The sequence below is a fragment of the Ursus maritimus genome, unplaced genomic scaffold, assembly GCF_017311325.1.
Source record: "Ursus maritimus isolate PB19 unplaced genomic scaffold, ASM1731132v1 scaffold_6, whole genome shotgun sequence".
NCBI lineage: Eukaryota > Metazoa > Chordata > Mammalia > Carnivora > Ursidae > Ursus > Ursus maritimus.
The window spans coordinates 58,136,710-58,151,857 of NW_024426774.1; the positions used below are offsets into that span (position 1 = coordinate 58,136,710).

Here is a 15,148-nt window from a genome sequence, read left to right on the forward strand (position 1 = left end):
AAACCACTGAAGTTTTTAAAAGTGGTTGTATCAATTTATATTTCCCATATGTGCATCTGCATACCCTATGACCCAGTAATTCCACTGCTAAGTATGTGCGTTACAGAAGTACATCCAGATGATTGCCAAAAGGCATGTTCAAGAATGTTCATAGCAGCGCTATTCAAAATAAAGAGTTTTTGTGTAGCTATCCAAGTGTCGAAAAAGAATAGAAAAATTGTGGATTGTTGAATGAAATTATAGCAGTAACATTGAATGAACTATGGAATAGTGTGGATGAATCTCACAAACATAATGTTGAGTGAAAGAAGCCAGATATAAGAGAATATATCATCATTATTCCATTTATGTGAAGTTTAAAAAGAGGAAAATGATTGTATTTAGTAGTCAGGATAATGGTGACTGTTGGGTTATTAGTGACTGGAAAAAAGGGACAATGAAGGCCGGAAGTATGTTGGTCATGATTTATTTCTTGAGTGGGTGCTGGTTGTACAGGTATGTTCACCTCCTAATATTTTCAGTTGTTAGTTTTACACATTTTTTTAATATATACTTCAGTAAAACTATGTGAAAGATGAAATATCATGCGGCCTTTAAAGAGCCCCTTTTTAAAAAGATTATATAACAATCGGGGCATATACTTACAGGCTTATCTGTTAAAAAGATTGCAAGCAATATGTGAGATGGTGAAATGGTTATTTCTGAAAGGATTGAGTTATTTTTTTCTTTATGCTTTTCTCTTTTTCTAGTTTTTCTATAATGAACATATCTTTCTCTTAAAAGTAGGGAAACTTAAAAGGGACAAAAGGAAGTAGTCTGTGTGTAAAATGGAAAATTGTCAATCTGGATTTTTTATTAAGCTTTAATTTGTTCATTCCCAGATTACTTGAAGATGAAACATTTTTCATTTGTTCAAGTCAATTCCTGTATTCTAATATAGTTAATGTTTATGAAATATATAGTAAACAGGATTTTTATGTTGAAGCTAATTTTGCCCTCAAATTTGACTCTTCATATGGTTGCTATATCATGCTAGTTTTGTAGTGAAGGACAGTCATATATGATAATACTTAGAGCACAGTGGCATTTTTCAGTATTGGAAATAATGCTGTTGGAAATATGCAGCACATTTGGTGTATACCAACTGAACTTACCAGAGTTGTTATGCACGTTGACAAAAAAGTTTTGTACATCATTAGTCTGGGTTTCCTGATAAACCAGTGGTTTTTTGTTTTTTTTTTTAAGATTTTTTTTTTTTTTAAGATTTTATTTATTTATTCGACAGAGATAGAGATGGCCAGCGAGAGAGGGAACACAAGCAGGGGGAGCGGGAGAGGAAGAAGCAGGCTCATAGCGGAGGAGCCTGATGCGGGGCTCGATCCCATAATGCCGGGACCACGCCCTGAGCCGAAGGCAGACGCTTAACTGCTGTGCCACCCAGGCGCCCCCTTTTTTAAAGATTTTATTTATTTATTTGACAGAGACAGCCAGCGAGAGAGGAAACACAGGCAGTGGGAGTGGGGGAGGAAGAAGCAGGCTCCCAGCGGAGGAGCCTGACGTGGGGCTCGATCCCAGGACTCTGGGATCACGCCCTGAGCCGAAGGCAGACGCTTAACAACTGAGCCACCCAGGCGCCCCAAACCAGTGGTTTTTAATGGGAGTGATTTTTTCCCCTTCTAGGCAATGTCAACCAACATATTTTTGGTTGTCGCACTAATGAATGGGATTGGAGAAATGATTACAGGCCAGGGATGCTACTAAATATCCACCAATGTAGAGGATAGCCTCTCACAACAAAGGATTACTTGGCCCAAAGTGTCAGTAGTGACCTCAGAGTTTTAGAAATCCCATTCAGAACACAAGAATCCTTTTTCAAATCTAGCCCCCTGAGTGTACCCTCAGAAAGGAATGTTGTACAAAGATGCTAACATTAATAGAAAAGCGCTTCCTTATGTTGAAACAAATGGCCACTGCAACCTTAACTCATTTAGCATTTTCCTGACATTTGACAAAAGAACACAGAAGTCTACTTCCTGATGATACCAGTTTTTTATGTACTTAGTAGGGAGGTTTTAGCTTTTTATTTTCTCTGTGCTAACTTTTACATTTTCTTTGCAGTCCTTTTTTGCCATTGTTTATAGATCTGTCAGCATTTTTTGTTTTTCTTTTTCTATGGTCTTATTCCAATTTATTTGATAAAATGAACTTTGCTTTTATGGAACAGTAATATGGGCTTATTCTCAGGAAGCATAGAGATCTGAAAAAGAAAAGTAAAGTCTTCTATAAATTGCCCATAATTCTCCTATTTTTATGGAACTATTGTAAACACTTGAAGTCTCGTGTAGTCTCTGTGATATGGAACTTGTGTTTTGTGTACATTTAGCCTCAGACAGATTGCTTTATGAGGCACATAGGCCATTTTGAGTGTGGGAAGTTAAAAGTTACAGAAACACATAGACTGGTTTGCGGAATGTTTTCATAAAGTGAGAGGATGAGGCAGATAGTAGCTCCCACAATGAAGAGTCCATTGCTTTTCAGTGTGATACTGGTCTCCAAGGATGTGTGAGATAAGATTGCTGTCTAGTGGGTAGGGTGAATGTAGGGGTTGGGTTGTAATCGGCCCCTTTGGTATTTTATGTTTACTAGAAGGCAAGTCCATATCCTGTGCCTAGGTATTCCCTGAAATTCTGTCCCCTTCCAAGAATTGAAGTAAGACTGGAAATCTGTCCTCTGTGCTGTTGTTTTCCATTCTCGATCCTCTCTGTAGGTACTTTAACACATATGCTCAAAGTTTTTGCCTTTGTGTACAAAAGGTTCCTTGAGTAAAATGATCATGTGTCAAGGGCCCTGTTTATATAAATAGAGGTTTATATAATTAAGAAATGGATGGTACTATATGCTACTTTTCTTTTCTTCCTTTAAAGACTATGTTACGTATAGCATCTCATGTCATCTTTTGGTATACTAAAATTTGTGATGACCGAGTAGCATTTTGTAGAACACATCAGTCTTCAAATATGGAGTCCAGGATTAGGAAAAAATCATTCAAACATGACTTTCTGAATAATATCAGCATGTGTTCATTGTGCAAGGCAACATATCATTTCATTGGTAATACAGGAATACCACACTGTTGCCTAGATTGAAGCAAAGAGGGAAGTTTAGAGTAATAACACTTTTATGAAGTCTAAAATTAGTATTTTGTTGCTCTGGATCATTGAACCTTTTATCCTAAACATATTATTGCCTATGATTGTGTTTTGGTATTTGAAATTTTCACCCTTAGAAGAAATTGTAAAATGTAGGTTTGAAGATAATGATCCTTTTTTTATATTGAGTTTTGTAAGCATATCAGCAAATAAAACTATTTGGGCAAAAAAGTTGGTAAGTCAGTGTAACATCTTGTAGTCGTTACAGGAGTAATTCTACAACATAATTTTAAGAACAATTTGGTAGATCTTGTGATGTTTCCTTTAACATTGAAATATAAATTATTATTATCACCAGACAAATGATCTTCCCCATTTTGTATCTGTGTTACTAATTTTCAGTCTGTAATCTGTACTTCATGTCATTTTTCCTTTTAAATTCATTGGTTTAAGTAAAAAGTTTTAGTGTTTTGGGATCACTTTGAATGTGAATTTGGTCATTTCTTATAAACTGTTTATAGGTTTATAGTGTTTAAAGTATGTGTCGTCAGTGTCGTTTGAATTTTTTTTTTTAAGGAGAAAAATGAAATTTTTCTGATAATCTGATAAACTTTTAAAGAAATGTTTTAGTTCTATAAAATGTAATCGTTCCCTGATAACTCAGTGTTTATATTACAAATTGTGGCAAAAAGCATCTCTTAGAGGGAAGATGAGTCCCATTTCTACATTCATATTTTTGGTTATTCTGTTACATGAACCACACCATTATCCACTCATTTCAGTCAATATCCACTCAGCAACTGGCTTCCTATTCTTTATTGTCAAGCAACATTACATATTATGAAGTGGAACCATGTTTATTGTGGAAAATTTGGGAAGTAAGTTTAAACAATCTAGACCTTTAACACCATGGACTGCAAGAGATAATTTAGTAAGATTTTCAGAAAATAACTATTGCACACTATAAGACTTGTCATGTGTCTTGTTAACATAAGATGTATCTCTTTCTAGTCTTTCTTTGTATTTTATTTTTTTATTATTTTTTTTATTTTTATTTTTTTTAAAGATTTTATTTATTTATTCGACAGAGATAGAGACAGCCAGCGAGAGAGGGAACATAAGCAGGGGGAGTGGGAGAGGAAGAAGCAGGCTCCTAGCGGAGGAGCCTGATGTGGGGCTCGATCCCATAACACCGGGATCACGCCCTGAGCCGAAGGCAGACGCTTAACTGCTGTGCCACCCAGGCGCCCCTATTTTTTATATATATATTTTAAAGATTTTTATTTATTTTAGAGAGACAGCACGAGGAGGGCAGGGGAGGGCAGAGGGAGAGGGACAAGCAGACTCTCCCCTGAGCAGGGAGCCCGATACGGGGCTCAGTTCCAGGACCCTGGGATCATGCCCTGAGCTTAAGGCAGACAACCTATCCAGCTACCCAGGTGTCCCTGTTTGTATTTTAAAACCACTGTTAAAGTCACAATTTTGGAATTTGCTTTTGTGCTTTTAGATGTAATTTTTCTATATTTTTTCTTTGTGATATCCTGAATCGATTTTATGCTTGTAAAGTGTTAGATCAAATTAATATATATCTGTACATTCTATTTTTTTATGTCTTAATTTTTAGGAAAAACTCCACTAGTGTTTCTGAAATTTTGACAAGAGATTTGATTTGATTTGATCTTTTACAGAGAGGGGGAGGGGCAGGTGCAGAGGGAGAGAGAGAATCTTAAGCAGGCTCCATACCCAACGTGGAGCCCTACACAGGGCTTAATCTCACAACCCTGAGATCAAGTCCTGAGTTGAAATCAAGAGTTGGGGGGCGCCTGGGTGGCTCAGTCATTGGGCATCTGCCTATGGCTAGGGTCATGATCCCAGGGTCTTGGGATCGAGCCCCGCATCGGGCTCCCTGCTCATTGGGAAGCCTGCTTCTCCCTCTCCCACTCCCCCTGCTGGTGTTCCCTCTCTCGCTGTCTCTCTCTCTGTCCAATAAATAAATAAAATCTTTAAGTTTTTTTTTTTTTTAATCAGCTGAGCCGCCCCGGTGCCCCTTGACAAGAGATTTTAGATAAAGAATCTACAGTTGATTCCCCCTGATTTTCATGGTCCATTTTCCCAAGCATCAACAGTGTGCAACTTCTTGAAAAATATTAAAAATTTTAATATTAAAAAATATACTTAGAATTTAATTTTTTAAAAAAATAATTATTTTGGGAGGGAGGAGTGGAAGGAGAGAATCTCAAACAGACTTCCTCCTGAGCCCTACCTGGGGCTAGATTTCACAACCTTGAGATCATGACCTGAGCCAAAATCAACTGACTGAACCACCCAAGCACTCCCAAATTTAAATGTTTTATTTAAAGAATATTTAGTGGGCACTTACTGTTTCCATGACTTAACTGTGTACTCCTTGATCTGTACCAATGTGGTGTGGGTTTTTGTTTTTGTTTTTGTTTTTTTTTTTAAGATTTTATGTATTTATTTGACAGAAACAGTGAGAGAGGGAACACAAGCAGGTGGAGTGGGAGAGGGAGAAGCAGGCGTCCCGCTGAGCAGGGAGCCCGATGTGGGGCTCGATCCCAGGACGCTGGGCCCATAACCCGAGCCAAAGGCAGACGCTTAACGACTGAGCCACCCAGGCACCCCTTACCAGTGTGGTTTTGATCTTCTAGCATTCTGCTAACATGCTGTTTCTTTTGTCATCTGGTGTTATTTTTTTTCTGTTCTCATCCTTCATGACTGTATTAGCATTTTACGCTGTTGTTCTTCCTCCTTCCTTGAAAATCTTGCCTTTGAGTTCTTTATCAGATCATTATTTAAGCTAATATATATTCATTGTGCACCGTATGTAGGGATTTTTAATTAATAAGATTATCTTTGCTCTCATCAAGCACATTCTAGTGATAGGCGCATTAAGGGATTATTCATTAGGTGATGATGAATAAGAAAAATTGGGAAGGAATCAAGAGGAATAAAGAGGTTCTGGGGCAGTGGAAGAGTGTTACTTGATATAGAATTTTCAGGGTCATCCTCTGTTGACATTGAGGAAACCTAAATAAAGTATGGGAAGGAGTTCTGCATATAGATAATTAGATAAAGAGCATTCCAAGTAGAGGCAGTAGCGAAGTACTTAGGCAGGAATGTGCTTGTGTCTGTGTGTGGTAGGGATAGTAAAGAGGAAAATTGGAAGGAAATTAAGTTAGACTGATAAGAGAAATGGGGTTAGATCACACAGGGCTTTGTAATCCAACTTAATGCAAAAAGATAATTCATTTCTCCAACTTTGGATTTTATTCAGAACAGGAAGTTTTCTTTAATCTGTCCTACTCAGTATTTACCATTGTTTCTCTTCCACTCAGAAGTGCAGCTCTGTGTTCTGATTTTCCTGGTACTCTTAATAAGAGGAGGCATTTTGGGGGACTTACTTGTATACTATACTTTGTTCTTTCTAAAAATTTTTATGTGAAACAATATGGTTCCTTAAAAAAATTTTTTACTACCTCATTACAGTTTGTCTTACTTCTTTCAAGACTCATGCAGCCAGCCTCTTTGCCTACTAAGACTTCTGGGATGTGTGTCTCTCTCTTTCCTGTAACCCCTCTCCTACCCTCATAGGCACACTCAGATATACTTGAAGTTGTACAGTGATTTCTTATTCCTTTCTTGGTTCTTCATACTTGAAGTCTATGGTGTGCTTCCATTATTAACATGGCTCATAATGAAAGTGATTTTCAACTTGATGCAGCTCATATTAAGTGAGAATTAGGGAGAAAGGGATAATTTGTACAGTTTGAAAAATGCTCTCTATATTATTGCTGCTGAGAATGTGACTCAAATCAGCAGTTTATCATTTGTGAGCATGTTAGAAAAATTTCTTACCTCAGACATGGCAATCAAAATTTGCATTTCAACAAAGTTTTCCCAAGTGAATAAAGTGCACATTAAACTTAGAGAAGTTCTGTTCTAGATAACTTAATTAGGTGCTTGTCCCTAATCCTCAGAAGCACCCACAACTTCTTAATTTTTTTTCCATGAAAGTTCTTTACCTTTGAATATTCTTCATTTGTTTTTATGCTTAACGTATTTATAGTGTATTCTACTTTAAAAATCTTGGATTGGGATTTTGAAACTTGGGTTTCTTGCCCCACTGTATAAAATAAATTTAAACTTTAGGGAAAATTTTTTCAGTGTTTATGTAAGAAATATATTTAATGTAAAGTTCAGTAAAATCCTTTTGCAGTTGAGATTTTTAAATAGCTGAATTTCTGTAAAATGCTAGAATTAGTAATAGTAACTAAAATTATTTTATTCTATAAATATCTGTTTTTGCTGTTTCAGATCAGTAGTAATCTCACTTCGCCTTCTTCCAAAACTGTTTGGTACTTTTCAGCAGTTTGGTAGCAGTTACGATACACATTGGATTACAATGTAAGTAAATAAAAGAAACAGAAGTATTAATTTTAAAGATTTTTTTTTTATTTTTTTTTTTAGATTTTATTTATTTATTTGACAGAGAGAGACAGCCAGCGGGAGAGGGAACACAGCAGGGGGAGTGGGAGAGGAAGAAGCAGGCTCCCAGCAGAGGAGCCTGATGTGGGGCTCGATCCCAGAATGCCAGGATCATGCCCTGAGCCGAAGGCAGACGCTTAACCACTGTGCCACCCAGGCGACCCTAAAGATTTTTTTAATAATCATAGTTATCGAAGTTTTGAGTAACTTACTAGCTTTTATTTTGCACCAGGCATATTTGAATTTTGCGTGGTTCAAATGTTTTCTTAGAGTTTTTAGAGTGTTCTTTGCCATTTAGCCCATGGAGATTTTATCAGCATCAGTAGAAAAATCTGACTTTTGTATTCTTTGTATAAGAAAAATACTGTAGCAAGTAATGCTCTAATTGTAGGGTGAAGATTTGTAGTATATCAACCACAGGTAAAGGATTCCTGAAAAAGATACATACTAAAATATGTGTTTTTAATTTTCTCATTACTAGAAATTAGTTGTAGGCATTACATCATGTTAGGGATAATCTTGACACCATCCTATTACTACTTTACATTTACAAAGAATTTAAGATTATAAGAATGTGTTATTTGCTTTATTCACAGTAGACTTTTGGAGGGATTTCAGAGACATTTAAATTTTAGGAAAAATTAGACCTATTGAAGGATTCATTTTTGAGGTCAAATAAGATGGCTTTTTACCTAATTCCTTCTCACATTTAAGATTAGCTGTTAAGAGCACTTGTTTATTTTCAAAATGAGTAGCATTTAGAAAAATTCTTAGAAGACTTCACAATAGTTCTAAATAGGTGAAGTTAGTTCTCAGGTATAGCCCTTACTGTTTTTTGTTCCTTTAAAAGGGGACCTGTGTAACGTGATTTTAAAAAATCGTCTTAGTCTCTTTTGTTATTACGGTACAGTCTATGGGCAATTTTATTTGTGAGTATAGGGGAAAGTCTTTGAGATACTAAACAGAGGGATAGGGAAAAGTATTTAGCATCTTTTAAGTATAAGAAGAATGTGAGTCCAGTTTCATTGACTTTTCAAATAGTTTTTAAATGGTTGAATGACAGAATTCTAAAGTATTAAAGGAATTTACTTGTAGCTAACTTGGGCAAGTTGGTGACATACTGTAGCCATTTGGGGAGGTTTATATTAAGGAATAACAGTAACATCTTACAGAAGTGGCCCACTCTGTATGGTTAGTTACTTACCAAGTACCTGAACCTAAGTATATTGAGTTGTGACCCTTTTAGCTTTATCCTTAAATTAAATGTAAGCTCAATTAATGGGAGTTCACAGGGTTTCCTACCTGAATCTGGTATCCTAAATCTCAAGTGGATCTATTAAAAGAACGCTGAGCTCCTATAGTTAGTTGACAGCAATAATGACAAAAAACTTCAACTGTGAATCTATTATGTGCAGCAGCACTCAACAGTTGGTACATATTATCTCTTAAATTCTTACGGCCCAGTTTTTAAAACTGGAAATTGTTATTCCTTATCCTTTTAGTGAATCTTCAAGTAACCAACAGACTTCAAAAGGTCAGGTTACTTGCCCAGAGCCGTGCTGCATGTGTATTGGAACTGGTTTCAAACCTTAGTCTTACTGAATGTTTTCTGTTAATAGCATCTTCATTAAGGGATTGTCAAGGTGAGAGTAACTTACTTTGAAAAGAGTGCTGTAGCATGATGTAAATTACATTAGTCATTTTGGAATTTTAATACTTCCCTACATTTTAACAGATGTTTTGGTAGTAAGTATTATGTGGAATAGATGATGTTAGTTGTGGATGTTTTAGTCCTTGAGATCTCTGATTGTATTTGTCACTTTCTTTTTTTATTCTAGTGTTTGTAGGTTATTTTGGAGCTTGATACCTGATTTATTTTTTTAAACAAATACTCCGCAATAAAAAAAGAAAAAGTAATTGATTTAGTAAATTTGTATTGTATGTGTATTATATGCCAGGCACTCTGCTAAATTTTACTAAATAATGACTAAGGCACATAGTCCATCCTTATACAGACTGTATCATACTATTTTTAATATTAACTCATGTTAGTCATTTATAATTAGCACTTGCCAGACATTTTATACTCTTCACAAAGATTGTTTTGAGATTAAAGAACAATAGTGATACTTTAAATTCAAAAAAATTAAGACATATTGCTTTATATCTTTCACAATTCAAGTAGAAATAGAAGTTATAAAGTTATGGTAATTAGAAGATTTTGCATTTGAAGAATTTTTACATCTACATTTTTTTCTTGTCCTAGAGTAGATTTATTCTCTTACCCTATGCCTTTAAAAGTATTTTTTCTTTCATTTGGGCCAGGTGGGCAGAAAAAGAGCTGAACATGATGAAGCTTTTCTTTGATAATTTGGTGTATTACATTCAAGCTGTAAGAGAAGGAAGACAGAAACATGCACTGTAAGTATCTTAACTAGGTTAGTTACGTTTAAGTGTTAATTATCTTTCCTCTGAAAGATAATGTCCCAGTATTTCTATTCCTTTTCTTTCATATAGTAAATAAATGTGATGAAAACTTCAGTTGTAAAATTTTAAGAGAAAAAAATGCTCTTTTAAGTTGGAGAATTTTATAAAGTTATTTTTATAATTTTTAACCTTAGGGAGATGTAGGTTATGTAACTCTCTTAGGGGTTGGTTAACTTTCACTATTGAGTTCTGTTCAGAGTCATTGTTTTCAGGAATCAAAAGTTGTTTTTAGAAATCATCAATATCCTGTCTTACTCTAATAAGGCTTGATTCTGAAATTTTTATGTATTTCATCATTTAGTGACTTTGGATAAGAATTGGTAAAAATTGGTCAGTGATACAGCTGTGTTTAAAGTGTCTTATAGGGAAAATTGTTGCCTAGAAGGAAACATGTAAAATTCAGAAGGTTTCTGCTTATTAGTCAGCATCGGGACTGATGGCCAAGTCGAGAAAACCAGCTTAATGTGTATCAGCTAGCCTTAGTATTTATTGAGAAAATAATCCTGTAGACAACGTCTGCATAGATGAAAACTGAGCACACTGTGCAAGGTTCAGAAAAGTGATAGACCTTTGCATACTTACCTCCAAAAACGAATTATTATTTTTCTCCATAAATCAGTTCTATCTCCAGATTTTACTATGTCCTTTAGAATCCCACCATCCTCTCAGTCACCTAAAACTTGGAGACTTAGGGGCCTTTTTGGTTTGTCATTTCCAAACATGAATGATGATGATAAAAATACCAGTGTTTATTGATGCTTGCTTACCATATGCCAGACACCATTTAACTGAAGTATTAACTTCAAGATATACAACAACTCATTTGAGTTAGGCAGTTTCATTTTAAAAATGAGAACATTTAAAACTATGAGACGATAAATAACTTGCCCAAGGTCACACATTTTATAAATAGTGGAGCAGTCTGTTTTCTCTAATATTCTTGAGTTGTACATTACACTCTTGACAGTCTCTAGTTACCTGAATGCTAAAATAGATCCTGTGTCTTTTCACAAGTTGACATTCCCACAGACGCTGTTCCAGTCCTGTTATCCAACCTCTGGATCAGTCTTCTTGCCTCATTCTCCACCATGCTCATTAATTTCTTATCCTTATTATATTAGACGTTGTAATACAGTATTGAAGGAAAGCCCTTGGGCTTGTGAATCATACAAACCTGGGTTTAGATTATGAATGGATTGTTTTGACCTTATTTTGATTAGTTACCTCCCTAATAAATTCTAATTATTTACATCATGAGTTTTTGTAAGAATTAAATAATTTAGTAAGTTGTGCCTGGCACATCGATTATCTATAAAGCATAGTTATCTGGCTAATAAAAAACTATGGTACAAAACAGATAACAAAATTGCTCTTTTTACCCCCCATTTAGATTCTTCACTGTGTAAAAGGAAAATTCCAGTTTTTTCAGCCTGGTATTTTGAGCCCTCTAAAATCAAAACTCAAGCAGCCTTTCCTGTTTTATTACTCAATGATTTTTTTTTTTTAGGACCTCCTATCTTATAAGCCTATCAAATTATTTCTAAGTTATTTCCTTGAATTTATTCTATAGCTTTGTTTACAAAGTTATCTCTACATAAAATGTTTCTTTAAATGCTGTTAAAATTCAAAGTGTTCTTTGTAGTCTGTATCTTCCTTTTAATCCTTCTTGCAGCAGAGGTTGAAGATAATCATGGTTTCCTGAATCTGAGCATCTCCATATATCTGTAAAAACCACAAGATTGACAAGAAGCATAAATAAAAGCACACAACCCACATCTTGAGCAGCATTTTTAGGAGAAAAAATTCAAGTTACCTGTCAGTAGAGAAACACTAAGTTACAAAAGAGCTCTCACCTCGGCTACAAGCCTGTGGGCTTGATGAGCAGTAATGGGAGGCTTAAGAAAGGGAAGATAAGACCTAGATAAATCATCCTCAAAAAAAGAAATCATCTGAGAAAGTCTGACATTAAGTGCCAAAAAATAAACACAGGTCTGAGTCTTGATTGTTCATAGCATTGGCTACAGGGAATTTACTGACGTTGTTAGTGGAATTAGAGGTGGAGCCTCATACAAGAGTTGTTTCTGTGGTGAAAAGGTAAATAGTGGAGTGGTGCTCTTTGGAGATGAGTTTTAAACTTTTTTAGGGTACATAGTGTCCTTTGAATCCTTCAGTTTTGCCTTGTTGCCTAGCATCTTAAGGAGAATAAAACCTTAGAGAGATGTTGTCTGGCTTCTTGATATAACTGCCTTGTTCCTTCAGGCTATAAAACAGAGTTGTGCATTTGCTACCCTTTTTTAAAGCATACTGACCTCTTGAGTTTGTGGCCCATTATTTTCTATTTGTTCTGTGGGGATTTTAGTAGACAAGTTCTCAGATTTTCACTTAGGACAAAACGATTCTTGTGGTATGAGAGATAACACTTCATTTTCCAAACAGACATGTTGCATATTTCTTGAATCCAGTGGCCTCTAGAGAAAATCCTGCTGTGTCAACATAGAGGCTACAAACTGAATTTTTTTTAAAGGCATAGTTTGCCACTAAAATTTCATGCCTGTAGGGAGATTATTTTTGTCTTCTATTTCCTGTAATGTCAGAAAGCCATGGACAAGTCCATGAGAATTTGCCAGTGTTGATGTTATCTTTGTTTTGCATCTCAAGAAATTTCCTGGCCAGTGATTTCAGCAGCCAGTGAGACCCTGACAGAGCAGAGGAGTCCTTTGAAGTGTGGAGCCAGTGGCTCCACAGTGGAAGCTGAATGGGAGAGGACCAAGAGTCTGGGTCCATGCCTTCTGGGGTTATGGGTCTGTTAGTCTGAGTTGCAAGTACAGGGGAAGGAAGTGTACAGAGGAAGGAAGTATGCAGGAAATAAAAGTGCTTTGTACAGGACAAGATTTCATTCTCCCTTTATATCTGTGACCAAGTCCCCCAGGCTCAGAGATGCATAGTAACTTACTTAAAATCACAGAGCTGCTGGATGATAGAACTTGAATTTGAACTTGTACTCCAAGGCTTCTGCTACAGAATCTGTCCTTTTTAGTAAAAAGATGAGAAGCTGTTAAGAGCTGTTCTTGAATTTTATCTGGATGGCATTCTAGTCTGTGAGTTGCTTACTGTACTCTCCTCTGTGCCCCCAGCCGTCTTACCACACGTAGTTTGATCTTCACAAAGGGCACTGCAACAATAAAGTGAAAGTTCATCTTTTCTTTGCCAATATTATTATGAGACAGTAAGGAGCAGCAAAGGTATATCCTGTAAACTTAATCTTTAGAAAACCTTAACTTTAAACTTGAAGAGTGAATCTAGTATAATTTTTGAAACAGCTAATTTTGGGAAACTTTTAAAATTTTGCACTTACTTGAAGATATAGGAAATTGAATTGAAGCTCTTTCATTCTCTGCAACCTGCGATATAGATCAGGGCTCAGATTGGCTGCTGCCTTTTGTTGGCAGTGTAATTTGGGCAATTCATCCATAACCAGCCTTTGATTTGTAACATAGAGCTAAGAACTCATGATTGATTTAGTTTCATTGATTGTGTGCTCAGGTGCTTGTGGGAATTAGAATGTTGTACTATCACAGACACAGTTCACTATGCAGGTCACACGGTTGCTAAAAGAACCCTAAAATGCAAACCTGATCATGAGTCCCCTCTCCCCTCAACACTCTTTAGTGATCTCCTTTTTCATCTAGAATAATGCCAGATTCTTCTGTTTGACATCTCAGGCTGGCCACAGTCTGGATCCTATGTACTTCTGGACCCTATGTACCACTTTCAGATGCATTTCCTACTATTCCTCCTACCAAGTGTTGGTGACAAACCAGCACTTGATTCTTAAAATGCTGTTCCTTTGCACATGCTTACAAATTGAAATCCCAGAGAACCTTGTGAAATCACCTACTTAAGCAAACTCTTACCATTGATTTTGTGCACATGAATTACAATTATTTAGATTTGAAGTAATATTCAAAAATGCCAATTTTGTTTTAGCTGTATTCTTTTTGAACTAGATTTATGGAAATGATATTTCATTAGCATTTTTTGTTTAGGGAATATAGTATTATCACTGATGGGACAGTGATAATGAAACATGCATTTTTTGGATGGAGATGCAGTTTATTCTAACCTATGTGCATATTGCATAAGTTCAAACTGACATATTTCTTTTGTTCCACTGTTGAGTTCTTACGTACTTCCTCATCTAATTTAAAAGTATGTTTTCTAATTGTTTGCAGATTTTTATAATTTATTAAGTAAATCTCCAACATACCATTTGGCTTTATGACCTTTTTTTGTATAACCAAAGTTATATACAGTTGACCCTTGAATAACACGGGTTTTAACTGGTTGGGTCCACTTACACGTGGATTTTTTTTTGATAAATGCAGTACAGTACTATAAGTGTATTTTCTTTTAAAATTTTCATAGTAACACTTTAGCATACTTTATTGTAAGAATATAGTATATAATATGTATACAAAATATGTCTCAGTCAACCATGTATGTTATCAGTAAGGCTTCTGGTCAGCAGTAAGCTGTTAGTACCTAAGTTTTTGGGGAGTCAAACGTTCTACACAGATTTTCACCTGCATGGGGTTTGGCACCCCTAAACCACGTGTTGTTCGAGGGTCAGTTGTAATGAAAATATTTAATAATTATGATACTAAAGTGCAGTTTTACTTCTTTGGTATAATTTAAAATTAGGGCCATTAAATCTTTAAAAATAATTAAGAAGTAGGATCTTTCAGTTAATTATTTTAATGACTTTTTAAATATAGGTACAGCCATAGTGCCGAAGTTCAAGTTCGACTTCAGTTCTTGACTTGTGTGTTTTCAACTCTGGGATCACCTGATCATTTCAGTAAGCTTTTTAATCAGTCTTTTAATCAGTATTTTAATCAGTTTTTAGGTCTGTATTGACTCTTGGAAGCATCCAGCTAAATGTGCTCATGCCTTTAGATTTCTGTAGTGACTAATATTTAATTCGTATTTTCAATACCGAATGTCCT

At 35.6% G+C, this 15,148-nt stretch overlaps 1 protein-coding gene across 1 annotated transcript in view; it reads left to right on the top strand.

The window, feature by feature from the left end:
* USP34 (ubiquitin specific peptidase 34) overlaps positions 1-15,148 on the top strand; it is a 237,202-nt gene that overhangs the window by 108,419 nt on the left and 113,635 nt on the right. The window contains 3 exon segments of the mRNA XM_040623443.1: positions 7,485-7,574; positions 9,981-10,076; positions 14,918-15,000. Coding sequence (XP_040479377.1) covers positions 7,485-7,574; positions 9,981-10,076; positions 14,918-15,000 — 269 coding nt within the window.